The sequence below is a fragment of the Oryx dammah genome, unplaced genomic scaffold (genome assembly GCF_014754425.2).
Source record: "Oryx dammah isolate SB20612 unplaced genomic scaffold, SCBI_Odam_1.1 HiC_scaffold_18, whole genome shotgun sequence".
Classification (NCBI taxonomy): Eukaryota; Metazoa; Chordata; class Mammalia; order Artiodactyla; family Bovidae; genus Oryx; species Oryx dammah.
In genome coordinates, this window is record NW_024070202.1 from 86,662,913 (window position 1) to 86,676,689 (window position 13,777).

At 37.0% G+C, this 13,777-nt stretch overlaps 1 protein-coding gene across 1 annotated transcript in view; it reads left to right on the forward strand.

Annotated features, from left to right (window-relative positions):
* Positions 1-13,777, forward strand: part of PTPRZ1 (protein tyrosine phosphatase receptor type Z1) — a 110,013-nt gene that overhangs the window by 38,178 nt on the left and 58,058 nt on the right. The window contains exons 9-10 of the mRNA XM_040259885.1: positions 3,110-3,294; positions 5,269-5,395. Of these exons, the coding sequence (XP_040115819.1) occupies positions 3,110-3,294; positions 5,269-5,395 (312 nt within the window). The remainder of the gene's footprint in view (positions 1-3,109; positions 3,295-5,268; positions 5,396-13,777) is intronic.

Consider the following 13,777-nt stretch of genomic DNA (forward strand, 5'->3'; position numbering starts at 1 on the left):
CTTGAAGTGATGGGACCAGATGCCGTGATCTTCGTTTTCTGAATGTTGAGCTTTAAGCCAACTTTTTCACTGCCCTCTTTCACTTTCATCAAGAGGCTTTTTAGTTCCTCTTCACTTTCTGCCATAAGGGTGATGTCATCTGCATATCTGAGGTTATTGATATTTCTCCCGGCAATCTTGATTCCAGCTTGTGTTTCTTCCAGTCCAGCGTTTCTCATGATGTACTCTGCATAGAAGTTAAATAAGCAGGGTGACAATATACAGCCTTGATGTACTCCTTTTCCTATTTGGAACCAGTCTGTTGTTACTAATAAGCTTTTACAGATATATAAAGAAGAAAGTAAATGAATTAAATCCTGGTGGCAAAGAAATGTGAATTTCTTTTTAGAGTCCTATTTTATATTAATGCTGATTCTTAGAATTTAAAGTACCTGCTGATTTCTAATACTAAGGGGAGATAAACACAGACACCTGATCAATTTCCTTGCACTATTGAGGAAGCAGTCCTTTGAGTATTTTGAAATCAGTAATTTTATATTTTTCTCTGATTTTTATGTTTTGTGTGCATGCATAAAACTTCCATGCATTTTAAGATAGTTTCATCATTGAGGAAAAGAGGTCACCTTAAATCATTCTCACTCTATGCAAAGTGGGGTTGACTTTTGAACAAAATCTACAAATGATATTGTCCAAAATCACTTTCAGCCTTTTAAAAACAGACATGAGTTTCATCAGAAGCAGACTAAGGCAGTCTTGTGTCTCTCTAATGGTAAGTTACGTGACCGCCTCACTTGTGAGACGATGTGATGCTCTTCTGCCATCTGGTGGACGTTTGTAAAAGTGTCACTAGATAGAGTAATGATGGTTCAGTCTAGACCTAAATAGGAACACATTTTCTTATTTTGGATTCATGTTTTTTGATAATGAAAGAATTGTTCCCTTATTTCCAAAGGAACACTGCATCCTATATCCTTGATAAACAAATAACACTATAATTTTAACAGTGAAAAGTTCTGTCTCTAACTCATATAAAGTTATTCCTATATTGATTTAAAGTATATATGTGTATATGTATTTATATTGCTCTGACTCACTGGTATACCACTGCTAGCATAGCATATATATGCTAAAATGTCTGTTATTGAATACTGTATATAAAATGTTTCCATTTATAAGGTCAGTTGGTAGTTTTGGGTGCCCTCCTGTGTTCATGGGGAAAACTACAGCCCAGTAAAGACAAAAAGACTTTTTGGTCACATTCGCAGGGTGCTGCTTGCGTGAGTCCTAGAAATAGTTTTGGTAGTGGTGATGATTGGTTGACTTCAATGGACTGCGTGGTCTCGTGTGGTGACTTTGTAACTTCAGGTATACCTTTAAAGCAAAGCCTGGATTCTGTAAGCATAGTGATTACTATTTGACCTTGGAGACCTTTCTCTCCCTCTCTTCCCCCACTCTTTCCAGCCTGGAGATATTACATTTATTACTGTGCTTCATTAGCATGATATCATGCATTAAAAAATTTTTTTCTTCACAACTAGTTCAGAGGATCACATTATGAATGTATTTCAGAAAGTATCAGAGTGCTCTTTCTGATGGGACTGCATTTTTGCCATGAGTTCCAGTATGGGCTTCAGTTCATTTTAAGAAGTCCCGAAATGAGTTTCAAAAATATTTTTTCAGCTGAGACAGACGTATCTTATAATTCTCTGAAACTAATTGCTTAATCTATTTATGAGGCCAAAGTGGGACTTTTTTGTCAGCAGGTCTGAAAAATATTGAAATAATAGTTTCAGTTGTTCTCCTATGGTTTTCTGTGATAGGGAATTTTTAATGATTTCAAAGATTTACAAACGAGACCATCTTTTAGTTTTGAAATTCTCCTCATATGAGCTAAGCATATTTGTCAGGTGCCAAATAAGAATAATAAAAACACCATAAACTTGAAGATATCCTTTGTTTATTTCTGAAAATGGATTTGTATTCCCCATACATTCAAGACAGTTTTCTATGCAATATAGAAATTAAAAAAAAAAAACCTCTGGTTATTATGCTTATAATCTACTCGCAGAATAAAGATTGGCTTTCCAGGTGGTGCTAGTGGTAAAAAAAAACCTGCCTGCCAATGCAGGAATCATAAGAGATAAGGGTTCAATCCCTAGGTCAGGAAGATCCCCTGGAGAAGGGCATGGCGACCCACTCCAGTATTCTTGCCTGGAGAATCCCATGGACAAAGGAGCCTAGCAGGCTACAGTCATAGGGTCACAAGGAGCTTGACACGACTGAAGCGACTTAGCATGCACACACAGAGGAGCAAAGGCTTGTTCAGAAAAGAAAAATATGAGAACATACAATTAATGCAATAATTGTGGTAAAACAAGACAGACAGTTGAAAATGACAGATATCAATCCAGCAGAGGTCAGAGTGTGCATAACAGAAAATACTGCACTTGGTAAAGACATTCTTTGAAGGTCAGACTTGAACAGAGGTAGATGTTGATGGAAACAAATGCACAAGCTAAAAGTCGAGAGTTGTGTATTATTTGGTGGACATTCTGAGGACTTAAACCCTGGGAGACAGGATTCTCAGATCACATTGAGGGGCTGCTCTAAAGAAGCAAGGCGGGGAATCAGGATATGTAGGAGTTTTTGCATCAAAGACCACATAGTAGGAACACCAAAAGATTACTGTTAATTAGAGAAAACCAGAACTCTCAAGGAAGTTAGCACTTTTCTGTGTATGGGAAGGTTCTAGAGTCTGGTCTCACTGAAATTGCTCCTTGGGTATAGACCTCAGCTACCTGGGACCAGTTTCCTGTGTTTTCTCATCCTGAGTTTGCTCAGGGTACACCATTAGGGAGGCTCTAATGTGATGGCTTGATGGTTGTAACATCCTTTGTTTACTAGCAAGGCAATCTTTTTCCTTCACAGTGGGGAATGGAGAAGTATTTCAGATACAGGAAATGGCGTGAACAAAAGAGCCACAATGGGAAAGTGTAACTTTTCAATTTCTGTTAAAATACAACAAAAATGTTCATAGAATGTGTTTCACTTGTTAAGATTCTAGAGGGTGACAGTTGTGTCAATAACTGTACTTTTTTTTCCTCTGAAGTTTGTAGTTCAGAACCAGAAAATGTTCAAGCTGACCCAGAGAATTATACTAGCCTTCTTGTTACGTGGGAGAGACCTCGAGTAGTTTATGATACCATGATCGAGAAGTTTGCCGTTCTGTACCAGCAGTTGGAGGGAGAAGACCAAACCAAGCATGAGTTTTTGACAGATGGCTATCAAGATTTGGTAACTATAAGATCAATTGTTTCATGTATTGATAGCATTGTAGTCACTGTGGTGACTTATCTAGGATAAGAACTTACAAATGATTGTATATTGTTGCCTTTGATGACTTTAGGCTTTGTATGAGCTCTCTAGTGGGGAGATAGGGATGCAGAAGCTATATTTAATTATTCAAAATTTACAGTGATTAATACTAGTGAAGTGAAAATGTAGTCGCTCAGTCATGTCTGACTTTTTGCGAATCCATGGACTATAGCCTGCCAGAGTCCTCTGTCCATGGAATTCTCCAGGCAAGAATACTGGAGTGGATAGCCATTCCCTTCTCCAGGGAATCTTCTCAACCCAAAGATCGAATGCACATCTCCTGCATTGCAGGTGGATTATTTACCATCCAAGCCACCAGGCAAGCCCTAGGTTCTTACCACTATTTTTAATTCCATGGAGACTACAACTTTGCCGATAATAACTTTCAGAAGACTTAGAGCTAGATATCATCTAGTATAGCCTTTCTTTACAAAGAAAAGGACTCAAAGAACAGTCAAATACTTTGTACTTTCACAGTTGGATGTGAGGGTTGTACCATAAAGAAGGCTGAGTGCCAAAGAATTAATGCTTCCGAATTGTGGTGCTGGAAAAGGCTCTTGAGAGCCCCTTGGACAGCAAGGAGATCAAACCAATCAATCCTCAAGGAAATCAATCCTGAATATTCATTGGAAGGAGACTGATGCTGAAGCTGGAACTCCAGTACTTTGGCCACCTGATGCGAAGAGTTGACTCATTGGAAAAGACCCTGATGCTGGGAAAGATTGAGGGCAGGAGGAGAAGGGGACGACAGAGGATGAGATGGTGGGATAGTATCACTGACTCCATGGACATGAGTTTGAGCAAGCCCTAGGAGACAGTGAAGGATAGGGAAGCCTGGTGTGCTGCAGTCCATGGGATCGCAGAGTCGGACACGACTTGGCGACAGAACGACAGCTCCCAGGTAGGGAAGGGATTGGGTCTAGAATATCAGTGCTGTGATACAGCTGTCTGTTGTTTCTTCATCATATTGTATCAGCACAAAGGAAATAGAGTAGAAAATAGTGTAGAGGTCTTGAAAGTCCTTTTCTTTGATTCAAATTTCCGAGTAACAAATGTGAAGTCAATTGAGACAGAACTTTTGGGGTACAAGGCAGGTAATCCTTGGGAAACGATGCGTGTCTTCTTCCTCTCCACCCATAAGAATCAAAGAAAAGAAAGTACAGATTCTGAGCATCTCAGTATTAACTTTTCCTTGGCAGTTGTGGTGTAATTGAAAAAATCCCATCTGGGTATGGCTTAGGGAAGCCCTCAGTGCAGGTCCAGGACACTGAACTCTGAATACAAACAGCAGGGGTCCCTCAAGCCCTAGGAACCTGCGTCTAAACAAAAACTGGTGTGGAATATCGTATAAACAAAATGAGGAGATGTGTAACAACTTTTAATTTAGATGTCTAGAACAAACACTGTGAATTGAGAAATTTGTAAGTGGAATTTATGAGAATATACTATTTTTCATTTCATAGTCATGTGAAGGAGGTAATAATTCTATTATTGTCTGGTTTACATATTGTTAAGAAAAAAGAAAGAAATTAGTTTTTCACATTTTGCTTCTTATAAATGCTACATGCTTGTCTGAAGTAGTAACCTACACTTTTGGCTACTCATTTATGAATTGCATGAGTTTGAGTTAAAAAATGAAATTTTCTGAAACTAAAACTGATTTTTACAGAGCAAAAAAAAAAATAAATAAAAGCATAGTTTACCAGTATCTTCCCAACTCACAAATATCACAAGCTCAGCCTGATAACATTGTGTAGAATTTTTTCTCAGGTTAATAAAATACAAAATTTGTTATAGATAAATGAGAAAATGTTTTCTAAGAAGAGATGTCTAGTATGTTAACACTCCTCTGAGAATGACAAATTTGTATAGTTATTGCCATCTTTCTTTTAGGGTGCTATTCTTAATAATTTACTACCCAATATGAGTTATGTTCTTCAAATAGTAGCCATATGCACTAATGGCTTATACGGAAAATACAGTGACCAGCTGATTGTGGACATGCCTTCCGATGACCCTGGTAAGTGCCCCCTGATATACCTTATTAAATAAAGGAGGCTAGTTTAATTTCTGAATGCATTGGCGCTTTCTCTCTGACTTTATGTTCTTTGTCCAAAAGGCAAAGTGATTTCTTTTTTAGTCTGGATTATCAGGTAATTTTGTAAAGCGCAGAGCTCATTTTTCATTTTCATTCAGCAGATATGGTATGGCACAATAAGTGAATTTCTTATTAATACTGAAGTTTTCTGTTTGTGAAATAAGAACTGCCAAACCTATTGTAGTGTCTGTAGTGGTTGTCAAATGAAAATAGCTAAGAAAATATAAAGACTTTGATTTTGAATAATGAAAAGTTTGTTTCATTTGTGTTTATTTCCTCCCTCTTTCAGCCCCCAAAATATTTAGTAAGTATGTACATGATTCAAGGATCGTGTGAGGTACTTTGAAATACCTATACAAAGCATCTCAGAAGTTTATCTTAGATATTTTCATCTATCTTTTATAAATTGGTGGTGAGGGGGATCTTTCTTCTTAGGTTTGCCAGTTTTATTCCGTAAAAGCAAGCAAAAAAGTTGTTTCTAATTGTATTTTATTTGCATGCTTCTTCTCTGAGTGTTACAGGAAAATCTTTGATCTCAAACCATATGCAATAACTGAAGAAAGTGCTGCCTATCATAATTGGACAATTTACAAATGTACATAACTAAAGTCTTTCTTTTGTTAGTATAAGCAGTTTTAAAGTAATAAATGGAATTATATAGTACATATGCATATGCATGTTCATAAATGTATACAAACACACACACGTACATAAATGTAAATATTCTTTGGTCATCCCTATTATGAGGCTACTGTCTGAAATTTTCATAGGTTTTTAATAGCAGTGATTACAAGTCATATTAATTGGAGCATGTTTTACATTTATGTATAGAAGGAAAACTGATGTTTGTTGATTTTCCTTTGTGGTCTGTGTGCCAAGCAGGGTTTTAATCTATTATAAGCTTGTTCATAACATCATAGTTCTTAACTAGTTGAGTATTTAAGTTAAAGAATTTATCAGAACATTAGACGTTCGATTCTGGATCCTTCCAAGCCACAGGCCATAAAACTTGCCAAAGTATTTCCCAACTTAGAACATTTACAGCTAATGAATATTACTACTCTCATGATGGGCTTCCCTGGTGGGTCAGATGGTAAAGAATCCGCCTGCAATGCAGAAGACATGGGTTCAATCCCTGGGTTAGGAGGATCCCCTGGAGGAGGGCGTGGTAACCCACTCTAGCATTCTTGCCTGGAGAGTCCCCATGGACAGAACAGCCTGGTGGACTACCGTCCAAGGGGGTTGCAAAGAGTCAGACATGGCTGAGCAACTAAGCACAGAACAGCACTCTCATAATGGCAGTATCATTATTTAAAAATAATATTATGAGCTGCCTCATGTCCTAGGTATAACCATCTTTCATAGTGTTCTTATTTAGCATTATTTTGCAAAGTCAGGTTATTTTTAAATGGAATGTGAGCTCTGTTATTGAAAGATGAGTATCAAATTAACTGACCATGGTTTCAGCTATACCATATGACGCTTTTCCATTGAATGTCATCCCTCACTGAAGTTCCACATGTTGATCCATTCCAAAAATGATATCTTTAGCCGTGCACTGTTGACTATGTTGGCCAATATTGCATGTGAATTGATTAAATATGGTATATAAAAATCCCCTCTAATCCTATTGTGTGTTTTAGGTGATGAATTATATTAAAACCATTCATTTAATTTTACTGTCTTGGTTTAATTATACCACTCTAATTTCTGAACATAGTACATTTTCCCAGTCAAAAAATAATTTTAGCTATTTATGTTTTGCATTTTCTAACTCTCCCTTAAGAAAGGAATGGCAACCCACTCCAGTATTCTTGCCTGGAGAATTCCATGGACAGAAGAGCCTGGCGGGCTACAGTCCATGGGGTTGCAGAGTCTGACATGACTGAACAACTAACACTTCTAACTCTAGCCACTATGCTAAAAGTTTAGACTTTTTGAATTTTTTCTTTCTTATTTTTAAGAAAGAAGCTTATTGCATATGGAAAAACAGATCAAATGTCTATTATCTATAGATATAATTTCTGAGTGATCCTTTTAGAATGAATCTGTATTGACACAAAATACAAAGTTCTTGTATCATTTGTAGCACTTTCACATTTGTACAAAATAGAAAGTATTATAACTTAATTTCTGTTTATTCAAAGGATCGAGACACCATTGAACTAATGAGATGCTAGTTTGGACACATCACTTAATCTTCATGGATGTCTTAGTGCCTTAGAACATTTTGAACATTAATATGTTTTAGTTAAAGGTGGTGTTTGATTTGATATTCTGGTATGATATTACTCTTAAAAATCAAGGGTTAAAATTTAGTTTATCCTTTAATTATTCCAGAAAGTTCTTTGTTGAAGACCAATTTATGCAAAGTTTCAGCTCTTCCTATTTTTATAAGGAAAATATTGGTTCTCTCCAGAACTCATTCTTTCTGATCAGGAGGACTACAATGGCATTTCAGTCCATATATTTTTAGTTCATTATTGAAATTACATTATCTTAAATATTGTTTCTGTAGTAAATACATAGCAGTAAAAATCTTGACAGCAGTACTTACTGTCTTGTGGTTCAGTGTGATGGTTCCTACAAGATTTCTAAACTTTACGATTTATGTGGCTAATATAGATGTAAGTGTCTTTTGAGTTTGCTGTTTATTTCATGGGTTTTACTAGTACCATTTCATCCTATTAACCATGTTGTTTCATTACCTAATGTTGAATGTACCTGATTGACTTATTCTATTATTATTTTGGATAAGCTGTTTCTAAGACTGTACTATTTGTTGCTTCTGTTAAAAAGGAAAGACAGAGGTGATGTATAATTGCCCTCATCCTTTCAGTCACAGATTTTAAATATTCTAATCAATATCTGTGAAGTAAAAATCTTCCAAATTGTACATCTAAAAGTAGGATAATTTGATTAATTTATTGCTTGTGCATTTTAATTACATTTGTTGTGTACAACAGCATCACCATAGATATTATTATAAATTGCTATTTTAAAATTAATGCATAAACTCATGTTCAGAAAAGAATGTAAACCTTTTCAAGGTTAAACTAAAGTGGATATTCTTTTTAAAAACTTTTTTATTTGTTTGTAGTTATAATTATGCTTATTTCTGTAATATACATCTAATTATATAGTTGTCAATTCAGTTCAGTCGCTCAGTCGTGTGCAACTCTTTGTGACCCCATGAATTGCAGCACGCCAGGCCTCCCTGTCCATCACCAACTCCCAGAGTTTACCCAAACTCATGTCCAAGGAGTTGGTGATGCCATCCAGCCATCTCATCCTCAGTCGTCCCCTTCTCCTCCTGCCACCAATCCCTCCCAGCATCAGAGTCTTTTCCAATGAGTCAACTTCGCATCAGGTGGCCAGAGTACTGGAGTTTCAGCTTCAGCATCAGTCCTTCCAATGAACGCCCAGGATTGATCTCCTTTAGGATGGACTGATTGGATCTCCTTGTAGTCCAAGGGACTCTCAAGAGTCTTCTCGAACGCCACAGTTCAAAAGCATCAATTCCTCGGCACTCAGCATTCTTCACAGTCCAACTCTCACATCCATACATAACCACTGGAAAAACCATAGCCTTGACTAGATGGACTTTTGTTGGAAAAGTAATATCTCTGCTTTTGAATATGCTATTTAGGTTGGTCATATCTTTCCTTCCAAGGAGTAAGCATCTTTTAATTTCATGGCCTCAATCACCATCTGCAGTGATTTTGGAGCCCCCAAAATAAAGTCTGACACTGTTTCCACTGTTTCCCCATCTATTTGCCCTGAAGTGATGGGACCGGATGCCATGATCTTCGTTTTCTGAATGTTGAGCTTTAAGCCAACTTTTTCACTGCCCTCTTTCACTTTCATCAAAAGGCTTTTTAGTTCCTCTTCACTTTCTGCCATAAGGGTGATGTCATCTACATATCTGAGGTTATTGATATTTCTCCCAGCAATCTTGATTCCAGCTTGTGCTTCTTCCAGCCCAGTGTTTCTCATGATGTACTTTGCATATAAGTTAAATAAGCAGGGCAACAATACACAGCCTTGACATACTCCTTTTCCTATTTGAAACCAGTCTGTTGTTCCATGTCCAGTTCTAACTATTGCTTCCTGACCTGCATATAGGTATAGTTTTTTCAAGAGGCAGGTCAGGTGGTCTGGTATTCCCATCTCTTTCAGAATTTTCCACAGTTTGTTGTGATCCACGTAGTCAAAGGCTTTGGCATAGTCAATAAAGCAGAAATAGATATTTTTCTGGAACTCTCTTGCTTTTTTGATGATCCTGAGGATGTTGGCAATTTGATCTCTGGTTCCTCTGCTTTTTCTAAATGCAGCTTGAACATCTGGAAGTTCACGGTTCACATATTGCTGAAGCCTGGCTTGGAGAATTTTGAGCATTACGTTACTAGCATGTGAGATGAGTGCAATTGTGTGGTAGTTTGAGCATTCTTTGGCATTGCCTTTCTTTGGGATTGGAACGAAAACTGACCTTTTCCAGTCTTGTGGCCACTGCTGAGTTTTCCAAATTTGCTGGCATATTGAGTGCAACACTTTCACAGCATCATCTTTTAGGATTTGAAATAGCTCAGCTGGAATTCCATCACCTCCACTAGCTTTGTTCATAGTGATGCTTTCTAAGGCCCACTTGACTTCACATTCCAGGATGTCTGACTCTAGGTGAGTAATCACACCATCGTGATTATCTTGGTCCTGAAGATCTTTTTTGTATAGTTCTTCTGTGTATTCTTTCCACCTCTTCTTAATATCTTCTGCTTCTGTTAGGTCCAGACCATTTCTGTCCTTTATCAAGCCCATCTTTGCATGAAATGTTCCCTTGGTATCTCTTATTTTCTTGAAGAGATCTCTAGTCTTTCCCATTGTGTTGTTTTCCTCTGTTTCTTTGCATTGATCGCTGAGAAGGCTTTCTTATCTCTCCTTTCTATTCTTTGGAACTCTGCATTCAGATGCTTATATCTTTCCTTTTCTCCTTTGCTTTTCACTTCTCTTCTCACAGCGATTTGTAAGGCCTCCTCAGACAGCCGTTTTGCTTTTTTGCATTCCCTGGTGGCTCAGACGGTAAAGCATCTGCCTACAGTGCAGGAGACCCAGGTTCAGTCCCTGGGTTGGGAAGATCTCCTGGAGAAGGAAATGGTAACCCACTTCAGTATTCTTGCCTGGAAAATCCCATGGAGCAAGAAGCCTGGTAGGCTACAGGCTATGAGGTTGCAAAGAGTCAGACACGACTGAGTGACTTCACTTTCACTTTCATGTAGTTATAGAAGATATTATTTGAGTACATGTCTTAGGGTCTTGATAATCATATGTATTCAATTTAAATACGTGGTGAATTAGATTAATGCATTTTCCTGTTTTGTGTTCTTTTCATTTGTATAACAACTGTCTTTGTTAAATCACTATACATTGTCCTTGTTCAGCCTGTACCATACCACACTACAGGTACTGTTATATAATGATATTTAAAAATCACCCTTTAAAAAGATTGCAGTTTACAATTGCTTTTGCCTTTTTACACTGTGAAACTTGGCTTAAAACCTTTGAACAATTAAATAAGCCTTGCTTGCCTACCTACATCAGTGTTGCTTTTTGTTTTGTGGAATGTTGAATAACATGTGTGAGTAACACGCTCTTTTAGAAAATCTAACAAAACCAGAATGACCCATAGGTTTTATTCTGTTATCCCATAAATGTGAATTTTAAGTGTTCAGTCAAAAAAGTATATTGACAATCTTCACTACTGGCCTGTTTTTGCAGCCTTCTTGGAGTCTGTTTTGATGAAGTGAGAAGATTCTGTAAACCCCAGTAGTGCCTGAGTCAGACTGGTGGCCACTAAAACATTAGTTATTATTTGCAAGGAAGCAGCAGGCCAAAGGACTTCCCAGGTGACTCAGTGGTAAAGAATCCACCTGCAATGGCAGGAGACAAGGATTCAATCTCTGTATCAAGAAGATCCTTTGGAGAAGGAAATGGAAACCCACTCCAGTATTCTTGCCTGGAGAATTCCATGGATAGAGGAGCCTGGTGGGCTACAGTCCATGAGGTCACAAATAGTCAGATATGACTTAGCAACTTAACAATAACAACAACAGCAGGCCAGTGGGGACCCATCCTGAGACCTTTGTCAGTCATCAGTTAGTCCTTGAGTGCTATGAACTCTCAGACCCAGGAGTATGGCTCAGATTCTCCAGGGAGTTAGAAGCAATCTTTTAAAATTATTTTATTTCTAAATTGTTCTGAGGAGTCTCAGCAGAAGACTTCTGGGTTATTTTGGGCAGGGCTCTTAAAGTATTCCTGGACAATCCCAGTATTTCAGTCAATTCAAATGATCTGAGTCTAGTAGGAAATCACAAGGAAGATCCTTCAAAGTGGGTTTTTACATACCAACATGAAGGCACCCACACCTAATTCACTCATGAGTGTGCTATGAAATAAAAAGAGATCAAAGGCCTACTTGAACCTGTAGATTCTGCTCCTAGGGCCTGAAGGGGCCTAAAGGAAACTTCTTACTTCTTACTGCAGTAAACAGCAAAGCCAGTTATAGTAGAACTCACTGATCCCAGTACTCATAGACAGTATGATTAAGTAGAATTATGTATTTTAGCTTAATGGGAATTATAATCTATATAGTTAAATTATGCTCTGATTAAAGAATAACAATTAATCAAATGCAGTACACACAGAGTATTGAAAGAAAAAATTTGTCCTTAATGTGATAATTATATACACTCCACCCCGACCCTGACAATTAATAAGAGAATCACCTTTGGTCATTACAAGTATGTTAAGTTAAATGAAGTTAGGCCATTTTTAAAAAACACCTCTGTGAGCATGTTGAAGAGAATGGACTCCATTGAGATGTTTTTCTGTGGCTTCTTAACAGAATAAAATCTAAAGTATAATATATATGTGTGTGTGTATATATATATATATATATGTATATCTCAAAATAAGTATTTGACTATAATTTACCCTTATTAATATTAATGTACTTTAAAAGTACATGAAAAACTGTGATTCTATATAAAAATATTTTTAATAAAATTATGTATTGTCCCATATGCTGAAATTGGAGATTTTTACATGCATGAACTTCTCTAATTGTAGTATTTAGAAAATCATATTAAAGGTTCTTTTTATTTCTCTCTCACAGTTAAGTTGAATCCAGTTTTTAAATTCACATTATATTGGTTTCCTTGAAGGTTATAGAGACACAGTTGTATCAGACTATTGAAATCATTTTAATTTTAAAAAGTAAAGACCAAATAACATGAAAAACAGAGTGAGTAAAGGGTTTCACAGTGACAAAAATAGAAAAAGGAGAACACTAAAGATCCAAGTGAAAGTTGTCAGATTCTTTCATGGTTAGTTTTAACAGGAAAATAATAATAATTGAGAGTTAAAATTTAAGATATGCCTGTTTACAGTGACTATTTTCATTTTTATAGCACCAAAAATTTTACAGGGTAAGTAACTTAAAAATACTTAACTAGTCAGTAGTATTAATTTTATCTAAAACCTCATGGGGGCTGGGCTTCTATATTTTACTTGAATTCTCTTCGAAATAAAATCCAAGCATATTACTGTATTTTATAGTTACACATTTCTTAGTACCTAGAATTTTTTTCATGAACATAAACCCAGTACAGTTTATATGATAAAGCAGGCCTAGATTTGATAAATACTTAATGTTAGTTCATTTATGCCTTTGAAAATTCTGTAGAACATGCATTTCTTTTGAAGATCCACAGAGGCATAAAAAAATAGAACGTAAACAGCATTAGGATAGTGAAAAGCATAAACTTTAGAGATGGGATAGATTCTCTAAAATAATAAGAATAAGAAGGGTATCTTTGTAATAATGCTCAAGCCCTAATAGTTACCCTGTCTTCTGTCTCCCTGATGCAGCTTGGATGAAGAGTGAGGACAAATGGTCCTCAAGCCCATTGGTAACTTGGCAGAGGGCCTAGATTCCTTGTTGGAGAGAGAGAACTATTAGTAGCTCCTCATCTTTTCTAACATTTACTGATGAGTCTTGTTTTAGGATTGAGCTACCCTTAGACTGGGCTTCCCTGGTAGTTTAGCTGGTAAAGAATACACTTGCAGTGCCGGAGACCCTGGTTCGATTCCTGGATCTGGAAAATCCCCTGGAGAAGGGATAGGCTACCCACTCCAGTATTCATGGGCTTCCCTGGTAGCTCAGATGGTAAAGAATCCACCTACAATGTGGGAGAGCTGGGTTTGATCCCTGGGTTGGGAAGATCCCCCTGGAGGAGGGCATGGCAACCC